The sequence below is a fragment of the Peromyscus eremicus genome, chromosome 5 (genome assembly GCF_949786415.1).
Source record: "Peromyscus eremicus chromosome 5, PerEre_H2_v1, whole genome shotgun sequence".
Taxonomy (NCBI): domain Eukaryota; kingdom Metazoa; phylum Chordata; class Mammalia; order Rodentia; family Cricetidae; genus Peromyscus; species Peromyscus eremicus.
In genome coordinates this window covers 28,587,388-28,607,915 of record NC_081420.1, presented here as the reverse complement: position 1 = coordinate 28,607,915, position 20,528 = coordinate 28,587,388, and the positions used below count along the sequence as shown (strand labels likewise).

At 44.5% G+C, this 20,528-nt stretch overlaps 1 protein-coding gene across 5 annotated transcripts in view; it reads right to left on the bottom strand.

Annotated features, from left to right (window-relative positions):
• Positions 1-992: 992 nt before the first annotated feature.
• LOC131911217 (enoyl-CoA delta isomerase 2) overlaps positions 993-20,528 on the bottom strand; it is a 32,196-nt gene continuing 12,660 nt past the window's right edge. The window contains exons 1-10 of one of the 5 annotated variants that reach the window (XM_059263175.1): positions 16,371-16,503; positions 15,510-15,672; positions 13,193-13,291; positions 12,688-12,876; positions 10,887-10,956; positions 8,234-8,333; positions 6,810-6,930; positions 3,519-3,608; positions 1,917-2,060; positions 993-1,311 (exon numbers count right to left, since the gene is read on the bottom strand). In XM_059263175.1, coding sequence (XP_059119158.1) covers positions 1,156-1,311; positions 1,917-2,060; positions 3,519-3,608; positions 6,810-6,930; positions 8,234-8,333; positions 10,887-10,956; positions 12,688-12,876; positions 13,193-13,291; positions 15,510-15,672; positions 16,371-16,414 — 1,176 coding nt within the window. In that variant the 5' untranslated portion in view covers positions 16,415-16,503 and the 3' untranslated portion in view covers positions 993-1,155. Of the gene's footprint in view, positions 1,312-1,916; positions 2,061-3,518; positions 3,609-6,809; positions 6,931-8,233; positions 8,334-10,886; positions 10,957-12,687; positions 12,877-13,192; positions 13,292-15,509; positions 15,673-16,185; positions 16,504-20,528 lie in introns of those variants that run through there. The other 4 variants (XM_059263176.1, XM_059263179.1, XM_059263178.1 and 1 more) reach the window with 4 other exon arrangements.

Sequence of the window (20,528 nt, the reverse complement as noted above, 5' to 3'; positions counted from 1 at the left end):
TTGCTTGCTCTGCCTCTTGGCCTACAGTTGATTTTTATTTAAATAATGCAATCTCAGGGTTCACAGTGTGATCAAATATCCCACAACATTCTATGTCAATTTTATGGACTTCAACTAGCTCATCAAAGGTCTATCAAGACATGGATGGCATTCATCAAAATGTTAAGTTAGAAGGCTAGATATCTTACAGGTGCCTTACAAAACACCAAACTAAAGAATGAGGATTGTAAAGCCAATGAGGAACATTGCTTTTCCAATGACATGACCTATTGTTCTTGTCTTGCATCTTGAGTAAATTGTGTAGGTGTGTATTGGGGAAGATGTGGTGTGGTGGTTTGAATAAGAAAGACCCCCCCCATAGGCTCATAGATTTCAATGCCAGGTCATCAGGAAGTAACATTATTAGAAAGTGTGGCCTTGTTGGAGTAGGTGTGGCCTTATTGGAGGAAGTGTGTCACTGGGGGAGGGCTTTGAGTTTTCATATGTCTCTCTCCCTTCCTGCTGCCTACAGATCTGGATATAGAACTCTCAGTTCCTTCTCTAGCACCATGTCTGCCTGCATGCCACCATGTTTCCTGCCATGATGATAAAGGACAAAACCACTGAACTATAAGCCAGCCCGAACTAAATGTTTTCCTTTATAAGAGTTGCTGTGGTGATGGTGTCTCTTCACAGCAAAAGAAACCCTAAGAGAAGTGGATTCTTATTTATTTTCCTCCTTTGCCAGATGGTTGGAAAAGAAAATGCAACTCAAAGAATACCTCAAGTTGGTGATCTAAAGACTGTTGCTGTTTGGCCCAATTTACTTAGTCACTATGTGTGGATGATAAACTGCTATCGTGGTGTCAGAGATATGATCTCAGCCTGAAAGGCTGTCAACATTTTTCAAAACAGCTCCCCACGTAGACTACCCTGGGGTTCACGGCAGCATCCACTCATGTTAAGCAATGTAAGACTTTCTATTGCCGAAATCCCACACCAATTCTTAAGGCTTGATTTATGAGAGTTTTTATTTGTCAGCGCTGTGTGTCATTCTCATCACAGTTGCCATGTTAGTCAAGGAAAAGACACAGTGCAGTGTGTGTCGTTCAAATACTGGAAACCGGAACTCGCAGCACACCCTTCCTCTGAGAGGTCTAACTGCTGCGGTGGTCTTCACAGCTTTGCTTTTCTGGACATGAAGCTCATGAGTGCATTGATGCACTCCTCTGACAGCCACCTTGCTTGGAGGGTAGTGCACTCTTCGGCATTAATGGCGTGGAGCCTTTCTTTCTCATTTTTTCTGATTAACTCCTTGGAAATTCTCATGGACTGATGAAACAAAACCAGCAATACGTTATTCCAACAGGAATAGGATTAGTCCATTCTTGCCCTCCACTGTAATGAATGTATCCTATTAGATTTTACTGAGACATATAAAATAGAGTACACCTTTAATATATACAGAGAGGATGCTAGTAGTTGTGGGCGATAGGTCTTATTCCTGTACATTTCCAAACAGCCCTAGATGGACACAAAGCTTCTGGTTCCAGGATCACACACTCACCAGCAAGGATGGAAGAGCAATACATACACAAACGGAAGGGCTAGAGAGTGAGGATCCTAAATATAGCCAACCTCCTCACCTCCCACCTGAATCCAAAGTCAAAGAGCTGGGTGTCTACTGGTATCCTCCTGGAGTCACCCCCATGAAGGATCTCCTATTTGCCCTGTAGCACAGAAATGCAATGTCTATCTGCTAAATTCTTTGTAAAAAAATTACTATTCCCAACATTATAGTAACATTTAATACAAAATCCAGAGGTGCTCAAAGCAACTGAACACATGCCTTGTCTTTTTAGGATGTGTCCTCCTAAGGCACATTTCCCCCTGGGAAATGATTTCCATGTCCCCACAAGTGAAAAACCAATACTAACGTTTGGCGGGAGCTTCGCATATGCTTTCAGCCTGGTCCAGACTTCGTTCTCAAAGGTGCTTTCCGGAAAAACTTCAGTGACAAGGCCTTGAGCCCAAGCCTCTCTTGCTGTGAGCTTCTTCCCAAAGAGAAGCATCTCAGTTGCCTGCAATGCAAAGCAAGATGTGACCCTAGCTTAATAAAGCAAGGCTTCAGTTGACTTCGGGGCAGTCAGCCTCGGGGAGACACAGATGCACTCATGGCTCTTAAGGATGCCTGTCTTTCACAGAACAGGGAAGCTGATGGCCTTGCTGGGCAAGGGTTTTCAAACAGCTGAGGCCATAACCGGTTCTGTCTCTCCAGAAGCTAGAACAGCAGACGCTTCTGTGAGGGTCTGCCTTGGAGAGGCAAGAATGGGAAGCCTAGGGCAGAAATGACCTGAAGCCACAGTAGCTATTAAACCTTGTAAATGATAACCAAGCACGCGCGCGGGGGTGGTGGGGGGTGGTGGTGGTGGGGGGTGGGGTGGGGTGGGGTGGGGTGGGGTGGTGGTGGCGGGACAGGGCATAAAAACTACATCCATATGGTCAACCTTTGAGGAATCCAAAATCCATTCCTTACTAGTTGTCCTAATGGTTGAACTTTGAATGTCTTCTTTCTCTGCACATACTCAAATGACTTCTATGTGAATAAAGGGACATGGGGATAGCTTACATTGCATTTCTACAAAAACTGAGTGCAATGAGCAATTTTCTTTCTATAGTTGCATTTTCTTTTCAAAAAAAAAAAAAAACAACAACAACCATAAACAAATTCCAAATGCTCTATCTCTGAAGAGCTGGGTCTGCTCAACTTTTCAAAGCTTAACTGATTAAAAACTCGGGCTCTGTGACGACAGCACAATGAGGTTAAAGAAGTGTACGGACACGTACTATATATGTGTGCACGCGGGGGGCATTCACAACAAACCATCTAGTAGTCGCCAAACAGGCTCCCTTACCACACTGAGATGGTGACCAGTGTCCACTGAGTCCTTCCCTCTGTCCGTCTCCAGTGCTTAGTGTCCCTGGAGCTGCTCCTCGAAGGACAGACAACTGGATTTGCACAGATACAGAGCTAAGCCTGAGCAGCCTGTGGGCCACCTTGGGAGTCTCAGCACACGGCAGACCAACTGGTAAAAGTCAGCTCTGACTGGGAGTCACAGGGACTACGACTTCATGGGGCTGCTAAGAGCCAGCAACAACATGGCCCCAAAGAGAGGATGTCGTCACCATGTCATCTCATTCACACAGTGAGGTGGCTCTGAGCTGATCACATCTGTAAAGGCTTCCTAGTCTTGGGCCTTCATGGAATGTCACACAGCTGTGGAGGACAAGGTCTTGTGCTGCCACCAGTGCTCCAGCTCTAGGCCACCAGGTGTCAGACTCTGTCCCTGCATTAGGGACTGCAGAGAAAATATCCTGACCCCTGCCTTATATCAGCTCTCCCCTTAGTTGGGTTCCTTCATGTTGCTGAGCAAATAGTCACCCTGCAAGCTTTGCCCAAGGGAAAGAAGACAGAGTACAGGCTTGCCTTGGCAACAAAGATGACAGACACACTACACTTTAAGTTTTTTCTAAGTTACCTTTGATGAGCCCATTATCTTTGGAAAAGTGTAGGAGGAGCATGCTTCTGGGCTCTGGCCGAGGTGGCTGAATGGAGTATGAAATGTTGCCTGGTTGGGATGGGGGGAGAAAAGAAAAGCATTTAAAAATTACTATTTGATTTTAAATCCACAATTTGTATGTTTGTGTTTGAGACAGAGTCTTGCTATGTAGCCCAATCTGGCCTGGAACTTAACTACCTGAGAGGGATTACAGGTGTGGACCACTATGTCCAGCTCAGTATTCTTAATTGATGAGGACATTTAAATTAAAATTATGTGTTATACTATGCACGCACAATTCACTTCTGGTGTGTTATTAATGGAGTCTCACAAATATGTAAATTACGTTGCCACCAACAATTTCAGCAGAGAAAACATTTACTACCCCAAAAGTCCCCTAATGGTCCCTGTGGGCAATCCCTTCCTTCTACCATCCCCATGCATCTGTTCTCTGTCCCTTCTGTTTTGCCCTTTTCTAGAATGTTACACGCATGGAATCCTAGATACAATAAGACCTGTGTTTCTTGCTCCTGCCACTTGGCATAAGGTTTGGGAGTCACTCACGCACTGCAAACTGGTAGCTTCTTTCTTATTATTGTTGCTTTTACCATGTGTACATGCCAGTTAATGCTTTTACTAATGTCTCCAGTATTGTGGCCATTATCAGTAGGGTCAGTCACAACCATGGACTTGCTTGATATAATAATACATTTCCCACTTGTCAATAATATCTCAGTGAAGCTGAAAAAAAAAAATCCTTTTCAGATGTATTCTACCAAAAAAGAAGCAGTTGTGCATAGAGTGGCTGTGCCATCAACATTCCACATTGAGGTAGGAGAGCGCCACCTGGTCCATGTCCTTATTCAGCTTTACTAGGAGAAGTCCTTGTAACCTAATCATGTCACTATGTGCATAGTGGTGCCTCATGTTTTCAATTTATGTATCCTTTATGACTAGTGATATTGAGAATCTTCTTGTATACTTATTAGCCGTGTGTAGTAGCATCTTTGATGAAATAACTACTAACATGTTTCCCACTATTTTTTTGTTCATTTTGTTTTGTTTTTCAAGACAGGGTTTCTCTGTGTAGCCTTGGCTGTCCTGGAACTCATTCTGTAGACCAGGCTGGCCTTGAACTCACAGAGATTCACCTGCCTTTGCCTCCTGAGTGCTAGGATTAAATGTTGCAGGAATCTTAAAGAGTCTTATTAATAAAAATCAACCCTGAGGCCAGTTATTGGGGTGAATGCTGGAAGGTCAGAGAAGCAGAACAAGCCACAGCTAACCTTACCTGGCCAACTTCTCAGCTGATCTTGTTTCCTCAGACCGGAAGCCTCTGTGTCCTCATATCCAAATGGCTCTCAGCTGAACTGTGCTGCTCAAAACCTAAAAGCTTAACCAGCCAAATGCTTCTAGTTTCTGGTCCTCACGCCTTACATATCTTTCCTTTCTACCATAACTCCCTGGGATTAAAGGCTCACTTTCTGGGATTAAAGGCATGTGTCACATGCCTAGCTATTTCCAAAGTGGCCTTGAACTCACAGAGATCCAGAGGGATTTCTGTCTCTGGAATGCTAGAATTAAAGGTGTGAGTGCCACCATTTTCTAGCCTTTGTATCTAGTGGCTGTTCTGTCTCTGACCCCAGATAAGTTTATTAGGGTGCACAATATTTTGGGGAACACAATACCACCACAATTAAAGATATGCACCATCACTGCCCAGAATTCCCTACTATTTTTCAAGTTAAATTATTAAAGAATATTTTTGAATTGTAAGGATTCTTTATAGACGCAGGTTACAAGTAAGTATCATGCAAAGAATTTTTACAGGTCTGTGGCTTATCTTTCCTTTTAAATAAAAATAATGTTTTGGATAAAGGGTCTTTATCCAAATGTAGTATAGGCTGGCCTCAATCTTTGAGCAGTTCTCTTGCCTCAGCCTTCCAGAAGAGTGCTGGAATTACAGGCATGAGTTATCATATCCTGCTAGCCTTTTGGAGGGAAAGGAAAGGAAGGGTGTGGGAGAGGATCTCATGTAGTCGAGGCTAGCCTTGTTATGTAGCCAAGAATGACCGAATTCTTGATGGTCTAGCCCCTTTTCTCCCCAAGTCCTAGGATTGTATCTATCTACCATTATACCCAGCTTCTCTTTGCATTACAAAAACTTTAAGTTACATTTATTTGTGTTACATTTGTTTATGCTATGGAATACTTGTTTAATGATGCAAAGATATGCTGCATTCTTTTATGTTGCATTTGTTTAACTATGTGAAGCTGTGTTATTCTTCCTGTCTAAAACATCTGATTGGTCTAATAAAGAGCTGAATGGCCAAGAGCAAGGCAGGAAAGGACAGGCGGGGCTGGCAGGCAGAGAAAATAAGTGGGAGGAGAAATCTGGGAAGAAAGACATTGAGGGGGAACAAAAGGCAGAGGACACTAGGTGCCAGCCACCCAGCCAGCCATGGAGTAAGAGTGAAAGTAAGATATATAGAAGTAAGAAAAGGAAAAAGCCCAGAGTCAAAAGATAGATGGGGTAATTTAAGTTAAAAAAAGCTGGCAAGAAACAAGCCAAGCTAAGGCTGGGCATTCATAAGTAAGAGTAAAACTCTGTGTGTATTTATTTGGGAGCTGGGTAGCAGGGCCCCCAAAAGAACCAAAGAGTAAAGAGTAATAAAAATCAACAATAGGGCAATGTTCACAACAATACTGGTGTTTAGAAACATTAATTAACATTGAAGGAAAAACATAAATCGTCAAGTTAGACTAAGTCTTTATGAACTATCTAAATTACTGCATCCTACCACTGTCTTGTTTTGCTTTCTGTTGCTGTGATAAAACACTGACCAAAAGCAACTTGAGGAGGAAAGGCTTTGTTTAGGTTACAGGTTACAGTCCATCATTGAGGGAAGCAAGGCAGGAACTCAAGCAGAATCAGAGGCATGAACCACAGAGGAACAGTGCTTATTGGCTGACTCCCTACAGTTTGCTCAGCCTGCTTTCTTACCACAACCCAGGATCACCTGCCCAGTGGGCCCTCTCATGTCAATCATTAATCAAGGAAATGCCCCACAAACATGCCCATGGGCCAATCTGATGGAGAAAAATTCCTCAGTTGAGGTTCCCTCTTCACAAGTAACTCTAGTTTGTGTCAAGTCGACAAAAAACTAACCAGCACACCCACTAACCCCTTGTAATATACTGAGTGATAGTCACCATAAGGGAGAATGCAAGTACTCACTGATTGACGTTTGTTTGTGGAAGTGGACTTACCCTGTCAGATGCATAGACAGCATCAAACAGTCCCAGAAGGGTGACAGAGATTCCCACAGCTGGGCCATTTACTACTGCAACCAGAGGCTTGGGAAAGTCTATAAAACTGTTTACAAATTCCCTAAAGAAATGGAAATAGGAAAGCATTAAACATCCCAAAATGGCACCACTAACTATAGAAAGGAATGTATAAATCTGGTATGACATCACTCTATAGAGGCCACCTCCCCAGATTGGCCCAGGATCCCTGTGAATGGCACCTAATAGAATATCAGGTCATGATCCTACAGGCTAAGGCTAGTTCATACCCTGGGCAGTGAGTTCAGGAGTGGGCCATCTGTGACCTGAGAGACCATGGTGGGGGACTAGGTGCGTGACTGCATATTACAGCACAGGGGGACTGAGAGACTCAGCAGAACTGGGATAGGAAGCCAAAGCCTCAAACCTCCTTCAGCACCTTTCAAGACTACTTCCCGAGTACAGCCAGCACTCACAGGCACTGTCCATTCACCCCGCTGCTGCACGAGAACTCAGACTCCCTTTGCCTCTTTCTCACCTCACACTTTCCAGTCAACCTCATGTAGACGGCAGGAGGAAGAGGGGATCTGACGGGGAATCACAAGTAAGCGCATCGGCACAGACAAGTGGGCATTTTACTGATGATGTGTTAAGAATGAACCCTCTTGGGGGGAGGGATGAGGAAACGACTCATTGGTTAAAGCATTTGCTAGCCAAGTGTGAAGACTGGACTAGAGATTGAATTCTCAAAATCCCCATAAATTCTGGGTGTTTGTGGAGGCGTACTTGTAATTGGTCTCAGAAGCTGGAAATGGGAGCCTAGAGTAAGCATGTGAGTGAGCGCTGGGTTTGAGAGGTCTCGGTTCAGTGACTAAAGCGGAAGAGGGTGCCGTCCAGTCTTAAGTCATCTGGGAAGGAAGACTCTTAATTGGAAAATGCTTCCATAATATTGGGCTATAGGCAAGTCTATAGTGCAGTTTCTTAATTAGTGATTGACGTAGGGGCCCAGCCCATTGTGGGTGGTGCCAGCAGTCCTAGATGCTATAAGAAAGCAGGCTAAGCAAGCCAGGAGGGAGCAAGCCAATAAGCAGTACTCCTCCATGGTCTCTGGATTGTTCCTGCCTTCAGGTTCCAGAGCTTGTTTCCTTTGATGATGGACTGTCATGTGGAAATGTAAAGAGAATAAACCCTTTCCTCTCCAAGTGTTTTTGGTCATAGTGCTTTATCACAGCAACAGAAACCCTAACTGTGACCAAAAATGATGAAGAAAATGTCTGACATCGACCTCAGACTCCACATGCACACACATGCACTCGTACCCAAACACATGCTCACCACAAACAGACACATGAAACTTGGGGGAAAAAAGAATGAACCCTCTAGGATCAGACAAACATTATTCTTACCTCAGTACCACAGCACCCCTGCTAGCTGCCTCCTCTATTCCGCCAGAGGCACTAGTGAAGTTAGTGAGGTCATTCCCACTGCAGTAGTAGTCACCAGTTCCTGCGAACAGTCAATCAACAGAGCCATGGTTCCTCCGTGTATCTACTCATTCGAGGGTTGCTGTGTATCTGCTGTGAGCAGGGCTCAGCCAGGTACTAGTAGAAGACTAGGGAGCCTCATTTACACATTAGGGACTAGCAAGACATGGGTGTTAAAGAACATAACTAAATACAGATGGTGTGACTATAACATGACAGGTGGACATGTGGTCTAACTACAGAACAGGGTTGGTCTATTGGGGTGTTCAGAGTGGAGCTCACTCAGGAAGGGACAGCTGGACTTGAGAGCTAAAGAGCAGGCAAGACTAGCAGAGAGGCAACAGGACAGATGAGGTTCTGTGTCTGAGGTCTCCAGGGTCTATACAACTGTAAGACTGTAAGAAGAGCCCCCAGGGCTGAAGCAAAGAAAAAACAGGGTGCAGGGGGAGCTGGTATAGTCAAGATGAGAAGCCAGACTCTGTGGGCTGTCTAGATTACAATAAGAGCCACTGTCTCTATGTTAAGAGCCACTGAAGGAGTGTGTTTATTAAAGTATAGTTTGCCTACAATGAAATGGATACTTCTTAATGAGTTTTGTTTTGAGACAGGATCTGAAGTAGCCCAGGTTGGCCTCAAAACTCTCCATGTAGCTGAGGATGACCCTGGGCTGCTGATTTCCTGCCCCTACCCATTGATTGTCAGTATTGAAGTCTTGTGTCACAATGCCCATGCTGGGGATCAAACCCATGACTTCCTGCATGATAGGCAAGCACTCTATCTCAGGCTACTTCCCTAGCACCCTTAAATAGTTTTGATAACTGTAAAATACAGGAGTGATCCCAGGCCAAAAGAAGACACAGTGTTTCCCCCTTATGCTCAGGGGATACATTCCAAGATGGTCCAAAAATCCCTGAAACATGGGGATGGTACCAGGTTCTACAATATGTATTGTGTTTTCTCCTTTCCAGTTGATCCTCCATACCCTCAGGTTTTACATCTGTGGATTCAACCAACAGAAAATATTTGAGGACAAAAAAATCATCTGTACTGAATAGTCACAGGCTTTTCCCTTCATGTTCTGTTAGGACTGTTCATTCCTAAACAATGTAATGAATACTGACATAGTATCACTCTGTGTTAGACATAATAAGGCACCCAGAGGGGATTCAAGTTCCTTGAGATGTGTGGGCCTTCTATGCAAGTAGCACATGATTTTACACAGGGAACATGAGTATGAAAAGTTCTATATTGATGGGAGTCATAGAACTAATTCCCAGAGGATGCTGAGGGCAACTGTATGCACATACCTGTGACTAAGTTCAATATATAGATTAGGTAAGGTATTTACAGTAAGAAACTTTAACAATAACCTATATAAGAGTTATTTAAAACATACTGTTAATTTTTCTAGAAACTTCTACATATTTCCTGACCAAGGGTGACAACATGTAACTGAAATTTTTGGAGGCAAAACTACAGAAAGGAGCATTCAGTTAAGATGGGCTACTGTACTGACACCTGTTGTGGAATATTAGTTTAAGTTGTGTTACATTCGTTTACACTGTGGAATATTTGTTTAATGATGCAAAGATGTGTTGCATTCCTTTTTTTATTTTTTATTTTTTTGTGTGTTGCATTCTTTTATGTTACATTTGTTTAACTCTGTAAAGCTATGTTACTTTAGCTGCCTAAAATACTTGACTGGTCTAATAAAGAGCCGAACAGCCAATAGCTAGGCAGGAGAGAGAAACTGGCAGGGCTGGAGGGAAGAGAACAGGAACAGAAATCTAGAGCAAGAGTAGTGAGTGAGAAAAGGAGGAGAGGAGGACGCCAGGTGCCAGCCACCCAGCCACCCAGCCACCCAGCCAGCCACGGAGTAAGAAGGAAAGAAAGATATGTAGAGTAAAGAAAGGTAAAAATCCCACAGGCAAAACATAAAGAGAAACAGGATATTTTAAGTTAGAAAAGCTGGCTAGAAACAAGCCAAACTAAGGTCAGGCATTTATAAGAGTAAGTCTCTGTGTGTTTATTTGGGAACTGGGTGGCATGCCTCCAAAGATTGAAAACAAAACAAAGAAAAACAACTACAAAGACCTCAGAATGTTCCAGATGTTCTTTCTACCCTGCCATCCCAGCTGCCTGAGGCACTCATGTTCAGACTCCATCCACAGAGTAGAATTTCTGTCTAGTATCATAAGACATATAAATTGAACCCAGCAATACGCACTCTTGCATTTCATGAATTTCACAAAGCCATTCTATGAGGATTATCCATACTTTTGCATGTATCAAGCATCTGTTTCTTTTCTACAGATAGTTCAAAGTCAACCTGTTTTTGGACAGATGAGTTGTTTCTGTTGTGGCTTTTGAGAGCCAGATACCACAAGCTTTACTTTGTCAGTCAGGCTGGGGCTTATGATTTATCAGTATTATCGAAGAGTTATTTTATTATGTGCATGATAACATGCTACATTTATAAATCAAACCACCGAAGACCTTCAATCAATACCAATTCTCTACCTAATAAGAGAGTCCCTAAAATAGAAACTGAGTAAGTCTGTGAAAATGGTCTTACCTGTGAAGGCCGTTATGGCTGAGTTGTCTGTGCTTGCATTCTTAAGTGCAAGTATAATATCCTGATACATCTGTGTGATTGGAAAGATAGGGAAAAGAATGCTAAAAATAAGATCCATCATCCAGGGGACTGAGCCACTCTATCTCTCAACACAGTGCTAAAGTAATTTTTTTTAAAGACTTTCTTCTTTCAGTTTATATGTGTAAGTGTTTTGCCTTGTGTATGTTTATGCACTGTGTAGTACCTGGCACTTTTGGAGGTCAGAAGTGGGTGTCAGATCTCCTGTAACTGAAGGTACAGATGATTGTAAACCACCCTGTGAGTGGCTGGGAAACCTAAGAGCCGAGAGTGCTCCTAAGCACTGAGTCCTCTCTCAAGCCTCAGTAATTGTAAAAAGAGGCTGCCTGAGAGGATTTCTGCTCCTCTAACAACCGCTGGATGCACATGACGTACAGGTGCTGTGGCAGATGCACCAAGCAGCCACTGTGTCCAAAAGCGAACAAGAGAGACACAGACCTGGGCCATGCAGCTGGACAGTTACTGTGCCCAACAGGGATGGGGTGGGGGCAGGGAAGAGGTAGCACACAGCTTGCAGGAACTGTTGAGGTTGCTGCAGCAGGTGAGAGGGAAGGTGGCTGAGAAAACTGTCCCTGAAACAGCATCTCAGCTGGGGCTTCAAGGAAGGAGAAGTGTCCTGGGCAGTCTGGGAAGCGATAACTAACGCAGAGGCTGGATTTACGAGACTCTGTGCTGGGATCCAAGGGCCCTGAACATTTCTGAAAATCTTGTTGTAGTTTTAGTGTATTTTCAAAATTGGTTTAAATTTTACTTTAATAAGATTCAATGTGGGTTAGAGTTATGAGGAGGGTGGGTATTTCTAAAGACTCTGGAAAAATACAAACATGTACTTAATATGTGAATAATGATGTGACTGTTTCCCTCAAGGCAGGGGACAGGAAATAATTCCTGAGAATTATAGCAAGGGAGATACAGCAGCTAAGGTGACTAGCTAGAGCCAGGGCCAGAAAAGAGATGGGTCAATTTAGATTCTCCGGCTTATGAGCTATAAGAACTTACCAAGTTACTTCTCAACCTGCTCAGACTATTTTGTTAAATAAAAGTGTCAGGGTCCTCTGTTCAGGAAGTCCTGAGTCTTATTGTTACAGTGTGTAGCTATACTACCCTGCTTACACAGAAGTAACTCAGGACAAGCCTTATCAATTGGAAGGCAGACAAGCAACTTTACAAGATTCTTGAGCCTTCAAATGAGCATGCTGTTCCACACTGCAGATGGCAGCCTTGACTCCCAGTTCACCTCCAAGCATCTGATAAACTTCCTATAGCCAGGGGGAGGGGCTCAAGTGATTAACTTATTATCATTGTAGTTCTAGGGGAAATTCAAAATTGCCCTCAGAAGCAGTTCATTCAAACTGGGCTATTACTGCTCTGCTGAAGATAACGTCTCTCTCCCTGCTTCCCTCCCACAAATGGTTCACGAGCATGGAAAAGACTCAGGATTTATGATCTCCTTAGGGGGTCCTGTGCATCTCCTATCAATGCTCTTTCATTTAGACTGATTTAACTGATTTCTGCTTCCATTCAAAGCAAAGCTTCATAGCCTTCTGGATATGTAGAACCTACCAGAAACTCTCAAGTTCTAAACTATGCCCAACTTTGCTGAGTTAAGCCAAATTATCTAATCTTCCACAAAAATAGGAATAATGCTGAAATTCTACAGTTGATGAGTGAAAGAAATAGAAGAAAAAGAAAAATGTGTCCATGCCCTGTGCAGGAGCATCACCTGGAAAGTTATGGCATTCTTTTTGGTGGGTCGATTGAACACAATCTTCGTGATGCCATCTTCAGAGGTCACCACAATGTCCTTAGACCCCTGGACTTTCTCATTGGCTTCATGCTTTCCCTGGCTAGAGGCTTCAGATGAGGGACTCAGACTGGACACCAGATCCACATAGTTCTGCCTGGCAGTTTCCTGTGGGTGACAAAGACCTCAGTCTTTAAAATAAGCAATTTGAGAAACATACTATGCTAATAAACACCACTAAGCAATAAAGAACAGAGCCTTTGATTCAACAGAGGTACATCACGACTTCAAAGATCGTGGGACAGGTGACCCATATGTGTAATTCCAGCCACTGGGAGGCTGAGGTAGAAGAATTGTTGAGTTCAAGGCCAATCTAGTGTGTGTGGGGGGCAATAAAAAACAATTCAAAGGCTTATTCAGAGAGATTAGATGTGGGGGGAAAAGCTTCTAGTGAGGTCTAGTTAATAACAGTCAACATACTTACCTTTGGCAGGCTGCCAAGAGCATTCCATGCTTCCCACTTGGCTTTATTGACTAGGTCGAACACCCCTGGCTTAGGCATATTACAGGGTCCGTCTGTGGCCTATAAAGAGCACAGAGGTAGTTAATATGGAAGAGAAAGCCTTTGAGAAAGTGGTTCGAGAAACCTAAGAGTTCATTAATTTTGTATTCCTGACCAGTTGTCACAGGAAGTGAAAACAATGAGTCAATATTCAAGTCACAGAACAGTTGGAAGTCCACACCATATTCTAAAGTCCTATCTATGGGGACAGACCAGAACTTTAGTGGTAAACTCCTGCTAACTGCTCAAAGGGCTGTAGCTGGTGCTGGTAGGGATGGGGTCTTCAGTTCCTGGTCCTCAGGAAGCTTAGCTAAGTACCACTCCAGGAAATACAAAGAGAACTAATTTTGTTTGTGGATAGGCGGAGTGAGTATCCTAAAATGCAGCTACTTTTCAGAAGTGATTTTTAAACAATTAAAAATTTATAAATTTTGTCCTAGAGTTAGTTAAAGGAAGACAGAAGATGCATGAAAGTCACAGTCAGTGGAGGCTCATACTAAGTCAGTCAATGGAGTCAACCATCTGGGAAGTTACAGGGAACCGAGTTGACAAAGGGCTGCTCTTCCCTCTGCCAATGGGAACCTAAGGACCTGCTGGAGACTATGGACAGTGGCTTCTATTTGTTTCTAGTCCCTGCATTTCTCCATCCCAACTGTTGACTGATCCTAACTCCTGACAGACTGCAAAGCTTAGGACTGGGCAGTTTCTAAGATCACCTCAGTTCAAATCCACTAGAAAGACTCCTAGTACCCTTGCAAGCTGTGGTATTCATGGTATAGTTCCTCACAGGCAAAGGACAGAGACTTAAGTCACGGGCAAGGGCTCACATGAAAGAGTTCAGAGGCAAAGTCAATGTGACACTTCTCTTGTCCTCTCCCCAGGAGTCAGAAAGGAGGAATAGCCCAGACTGATGGATATATGACAATACACATGGAGTATTGACAGTGAAGACATTCTCTTCAGCTTCCATGTCCAGTCTTTGCCAGAGCCCTAACCCATAGGCAAACCTGCCTACCCTGAGACCACCCTGTACCCTAAATTGACTGCTAGACTTTCCAGGCAAACAAAGCTGCTTGTACCAGGCATGAGAGTTCATGGGGTTAGAGAATACCTCCTAGCAGTTGAGGGCAAAGTCTTTTTGAACAAGTAAAATTCTTGAATATACACATCCATTTCTTAGTTAGGGTTTCTATTGCTGTGATAAAAATACCATGCCCAAAAGCAACTTTGGGAGGACAGGGTTTATTTGAATTTACAACACTCAGGTCTCGTTCCATAAATCACAGAAGTCAGGGCAGCAAACGAAAACAGGAACCTGGAGACAGGAACTGAAGCAGAAGCCAGGGGGAATGCTGCTTACTGGCTTGCTCAGCCTGCTCTCTGATACATTCCACATCAATCATTCATCAAGAAAACGCCCCACAGACTTGCATACCAGCCAATCTTGTTGAGGCATTTTCTCAGTAAGTCGCTCTTCCCAGATGACACCAGCTTATGTCAAGCTAACAAAGCAAAACAACCAGGACACCCACATAAAGAGACACTTATGCTAAGCACCTAGTAGAAATGACAAAACTAATAAATGATAACACAAGAGTCCAGGGTGGCAGACATATGAGTGAAGTCTTTGCCATTGCAACCTTTAGTTCCTCAATGGTTATAAAAATTTTCGAACAAACATATGAGTTATAATATCCAATTAATCAGTCAAACCGTTACTAAATTTTACTTTATGTGCTTCACCTATTTTCTTTTTTGTTCTAATTGGTTTCAAACACCCCAAACACCATATTATTTCACCCTTCAATACTTACTATCCATTTCCCCAGAACATCAACATTTTACTATATAATCATGGCACCATTAACAATATCCAGGACACCATGAAATAATAGTTGGTAAGACTCAGCCAATATTCAGATTTCCCCAATTGCCCTGAAACATCTTTCCAGCGAATTACTTTAATCAGGAAGGACTCAAACACGTAAACATGAATGTGATTGTTAAATCTTTCAAATCTCTTTATTCTGTAGAGAAGCAGAGGGACGGGCTACTCTGTGTTTTGATAGTATATCAAGACCTAACATAAAAAGCAAACCAAAACAAAGCCTGCAGCATACACCCCAAAGGGGTGTCAGCCATGCAGCCCAACCTTTCAAGATGCCTGTAAGAAACATATCAGTTTGAGGAATCATTTGCTCAAAATGTGTTGAAGTAACATCAGACCTCAGGCTACTACCTGCTTATACAGCGCGTAGAGTTTCAGCTTCACTTGGTTTCCTGGGTCCTCTTTCAAGAGTTTCACTTGGTTCATGGCGTTTTCAAAGTCCTGCTGACTGGCCCTCATCGTTGGTCTGCCCAGGTGCACCTGAGCCACTGGGAACCTAAAGACCTGCAAGAGACTGCAAAGAGTGGTTTCTCTTTGTTCCTAGCCCTTCATTTCTGCAGCAGAATTACCGAGATTGGTCCCAACCCCCTATTAATCAGAATGACGTGCTTATCTGCAACATTTTCTCTAAGTAAGCAACTTCCCACTGACTGGTAAACACTTATTCAAATGAAGGTAGGTTCTGCTTTTTCAGGAAGTCACTCATGCCACCGCTTTACTGCAAGCACCAGGTTCCAGGCTTTGCTCCTGATGCGCGGGTTCTTTGGGCTGTTACATGTGGCTCGCTCTCTCCTGCCACTCTCTCAGTATAGCGAACCGATTGTTTGAAACCCACGCTGCTGATAACGGGCTGCGAGTGTGCGGCGGCGCTCAGCTAACTAGCACTCTTGGATGTAGTGTCGCCTTAGCCAAGGCACTCAGCGCCCTAGGAAGTTCCAGGCTGGGCCTTCAGGCATGGGCGCCGCCGGGACCAGAGCAAGCAACTCTCTCTGGTGGGCAAAGGTGGTCAGAGTGCGTCCTTCCTTACCCTTCCAGATTCAGCAGAGGAAGGACATTCGAGGTCACTCTTTAGAGCTCTCGTGCTGGGACACCGCCAAAGGAGTATCCTGCTGTCCTGCTAGCCAGACCAGGTGACAGAGCGGGCGGCTCCGCGGGCGGGCGACAAACCCCCTCTGGCAACTTCGGGCCAGAAAGCCGAGGCTGCAAGCTTACCTCGGACACCAGCACCGCGCCGGTCTCCAGGTCATTGCCGCCATAGCTAGATGCTCAGGACAAACTGAGCCCTGAGGCTTAGGCCCGGCTAAAACTGCCCAGCGAGAACGGGATGGGGGCGGAGCCAGATGTGAGCTCCCGGTGTGGGCGGAGCCAGGGGGTGAGCTCGGGCGGTGAGAGGAGCCGGGACAACAAGGCGGGCAGAGCAGAGCTAAGATGCAAGCCCCGGGGGGAAGGCGTGTAGCTGGCCGCTCCTTCAGAGGGGAGAATGGGCGGGTTTCGGGGAGGAGCCCAGAATTCCTGGACCAGGTCCAACTTGGTACAAAGGTGACTGGCACAAGACTGGGCAAGGAGGGCTGGAAGCAGGGCACGGAGTCAGATACTGGGCTCTGGGAATTTTAATCAGAGATCCTAAGCATATTCATTTAGAAACTGGACCATTTCTCAGCGGGTTCAGTTAGGAGCACATTTCTGAGCACGCTCAGTTTAAGGTAATGGAACATATGTTTAAAAGATTAAATGGACAAGAATCCCTTGGACGTGCTTATCTTGCACAATAAAGTTTAAGCTGAACGTGGAAGGACACTGTATAAACTGCTTTAATGTAGACGTTTGCCCTGAAGGTGTCTGCCTTGCTTAGCCGCTAAGGTACTTGGAGCAGAGACCATGTGTAAACACGGTGTCTGACTGGAGACTGGCGTGGGGGTGGGGCAGTTCTCAATGAAAGGGAACCACTGTGGGTTGGGTAGCACTCCATTTTAGCGTGAGGATCACTGTGTCCATGCTAAGGAGTTTGGATTCTGTGCTAAGCATACTAGAGAGCCATAGAAAAGCTAATTAGTGGGCTAGAGAGTTGACTCGGCTGTTTGAGAACATTTGTTGCTCTTGCAGAGGACCTGGGTTTGGTTTCCCTGGACCTACATGGTGGCTCATAACCATTCAAAACTCCAGGTCCAGGGGAACAGACCCCATCTTTCTGACCTTTGCAGGCACCAAACACACAATGTGCGTACATACAGGTATGCAAAATCAACCACACATAAATAAACACATAGACAAAGTTAAAAAAAGAAGTTAAATACATTTTTTTTTTTTTAAAGATCAGATTGGCATGCTTTTGATGTAGTTCACAGTGCAGTCAGAGTTGGCCAGTACATCCCCTGAGGGTATTGTTTCTGGACAAGAGTAAGAACGGCAGAATCAGCTGGGCGGTGGTGGCACACGCCTTTAATCCCAGCACTCAGGAGGCAGAGGCAGGCGGATCTTTGTGAGTTCGAGGCCAACCTGGGCAACAGAGTGAGTTCTAGGAAAGGCGCAAAGCTACACAGAGAAACCCTGTCTCAGGAAAAAACAAAAACAAAAACAAAAACAAAAAAACCCCGGCAGAATCCTCAAGACCTCAGCCAGAGCTCTAATAGCCACTCTGTTGTAGGAGCAAGGGCTCCTGGTTCTTACGAAGACCTTGGAGGAAGGTCTCTCAATTAGATCCTACCTTAGAGGCTAACTGCAGGGACCAGTGCTGCCCAAGAAGGGATTTGATAAAGAGTTCCAGGCCTAACGGTCACAAGAGCCAAGGAAAAGTTTCAAATGACACAATCTTGGGGGTTCTATTTCATCGTATATGCTCGGTATTTTGAAAGATGTTTCTTGAGATGGTGGCATAGCATCTATGATTGATGAACCTGTCAGCCATAGTGATTGTTTTTATTTCTGATATTAAAATCTCATCAGTGAAAGGACCAAGCAGATGCCATAACAGGCTGCTCAGTCTTCTCTCAGAGATCAGGCCTCAATTTCAGTTTCCTGAGACTTGAGCAAGCAGTTTCTGGGAGGGCCATGAACAAAAGACATAGTCCTTGCAGTAGCTCCCTTTCTGCACATACTCTGACTGCTCAAAGTTCAGCCAGATGTTTACTGTCTGGGGCCCCTCACCAACTTAGAGTTATGTGCAGTACGTGCTTGGCCAGCCAGCCCCCATGGTGGCTCAAGGACAAAGCCTGGGACTTGTGCTGGACTGCCCCCAAAGTGATAATTGTAACCACCAACCAGTAAATTCAAAGGTTACGTACCCTCACCCAATTAAAAGAGAACAGAGATAAAAATAAACCAATCCGAGTTGCACCCGTGCAAAACAACCCCAACCCCCCTGAAGGGCTTGTGGTTTCTGCCTTTAAAAGCTAGCCACACAAAGGAAAAGCAAGTTTCTCCTGGCCTCACTGCTACTACGAGTGAGTGCTTTGGATTGAGCTTCCCTGCCCGGGGCTTGTAAACAGAAATAAACCTTGCTTTGCATTCTGTACCTAAAGTCTCCGGTGGCCTCTTTGGGGATGCGATCTGGGCACAACAATCAGGTCATGTTATTACCATGGCATATAAAATTCTGCCACGTATAGTGTCAGGAATGATTCTGACAGCATTGCCCAGCCAACAGCAAAAGCTAGAAATCTGAAAGAAGCCTGAATCCCCTCTGTCTCCCTGCTGGCTCCCCTCTGTGGATCTGTTGTCCTTCCATAGCTGTTTCCTGGCTTTATCTCCCCTCCCTCATCCCAGTCAGTCCTTCAGGTCTCACTGTTTCTGCACTGCTGTTATTTGGTGGCTTTTGGTTGTAGAAACATAAAATGGACCAAGACACTGACATGACTCACAACATTCTCTTGATCCTTCCTCTGTCACTGGAATCTTGTGTGGGTCCCTTTGCCTAATAAGTAAACCACACCTCTTAGTGTAACACATAAGACCTTTGAGATTGGCCCATAATGTCTAATTATCTCTCATGCTTGCCCTTTCCATTTCATTCATTCACTCACTCATTTATTCATTATGTTAGCTTTTTTGAGATAGTCTCACTATGTATCCCAGGCTGGTCTCAAACATGCAGTGATCCTCCTCCCTCTGCCTCTTGAGCACTAGGATTATAGGCTTGCACCATGGTGTTCAGCTCTTTGTTTTTTATTTAAAAACTTTCTTTTGAGGCAAAAATCTCACAATAAGGGCCTTTGTTGACTTTGTGCTGATCCTCCTGTCTCAACCTTGGATTACAGGTAGTCATCCCTGCCTGTTCTTTCCATTTGGAAATGGGGTGCTCAGCCTCTCTGGGTCTTGTCTGCCCATGCTTTCTCAGTCCAGACACTGTTTTGTGTGAGAAATCTGAGGCCCTCATTGGCTCCAGTCTCCTCCTGTGATCCTCTCTCTCCAGAGCTGGCTAGTTTATTTCAGACTAGCAATTTGTTCAGCCCTCACCTGCCCTGTATTGAATACCATTTCCCGTCTCCGAGCTCCCTGCTTGACAGGAAACACTGTGGCTGTTTGTTGTAGGGAGGTAGACCGACTAAGGAGGCTCTGACCGAAGAACAAGAGGAACTTTAGTTCTGTGTCCTTGTCCAGGAGTGAACTTGGCAAGGTTGGTCTGAAGCTGGAGCCAATGCCTTGAAGGAGTCAAGATGACAGTTTCTGGAGACACGACTCTTCCCTTGTGGGCTGTGAGTATCACTTGTAACACAGCTATGTCTGATGTACCTTGTGTTCTTTTCCCTAACATTATCTCATTTGGCTGTCTGCTGACCTTGGCAACTATCCCCTGCTAATAGCGCATAAGATGCTGAATTTCTTAATAAACATTCTTGTATAAGTCATCAGTGTGGTGATGTATTGTGTCCCCAAATAAAATGTACCTGAGGATCGGAGGAAAAAGCCAGCCACTATATTAGACATAGAGGCCATGCAGTGGTGGCACACACCTATCACTTGGGAGGCAGGGATCTGTCCAGATCTCTGTGAGGTCAAGGCCACACTGGAAACAAAGCCAGGTGTGGTGGCACACGCCTTAAATTCCAACACTAGTTAACCATGGAGGTCTGGAGGTCCGTACAGACAGACAGGAAGTGACAGAGCTGGGCAGGAAGAGGAAGTGATGTAGCTGGACAGACAGAGCAAATGGGATAACAGAACAGAAAGGCATATAGGTGTGGATATACAGGAAGTAACTCTCTTTGGAAGCTGCAGAGTTGGTGAGGTGAGGTTAGCTGTGGCTTTTCCTCTTCCTCTGATCTTTCAGGTTTCAACCCTAATATCTAGTTCTAGGTTTTTATTTAATAAGACCGTTTAGCAATTTATCTACACATCAGCTCATACAAGACATTCTAGTCCCAGGTATTGCTT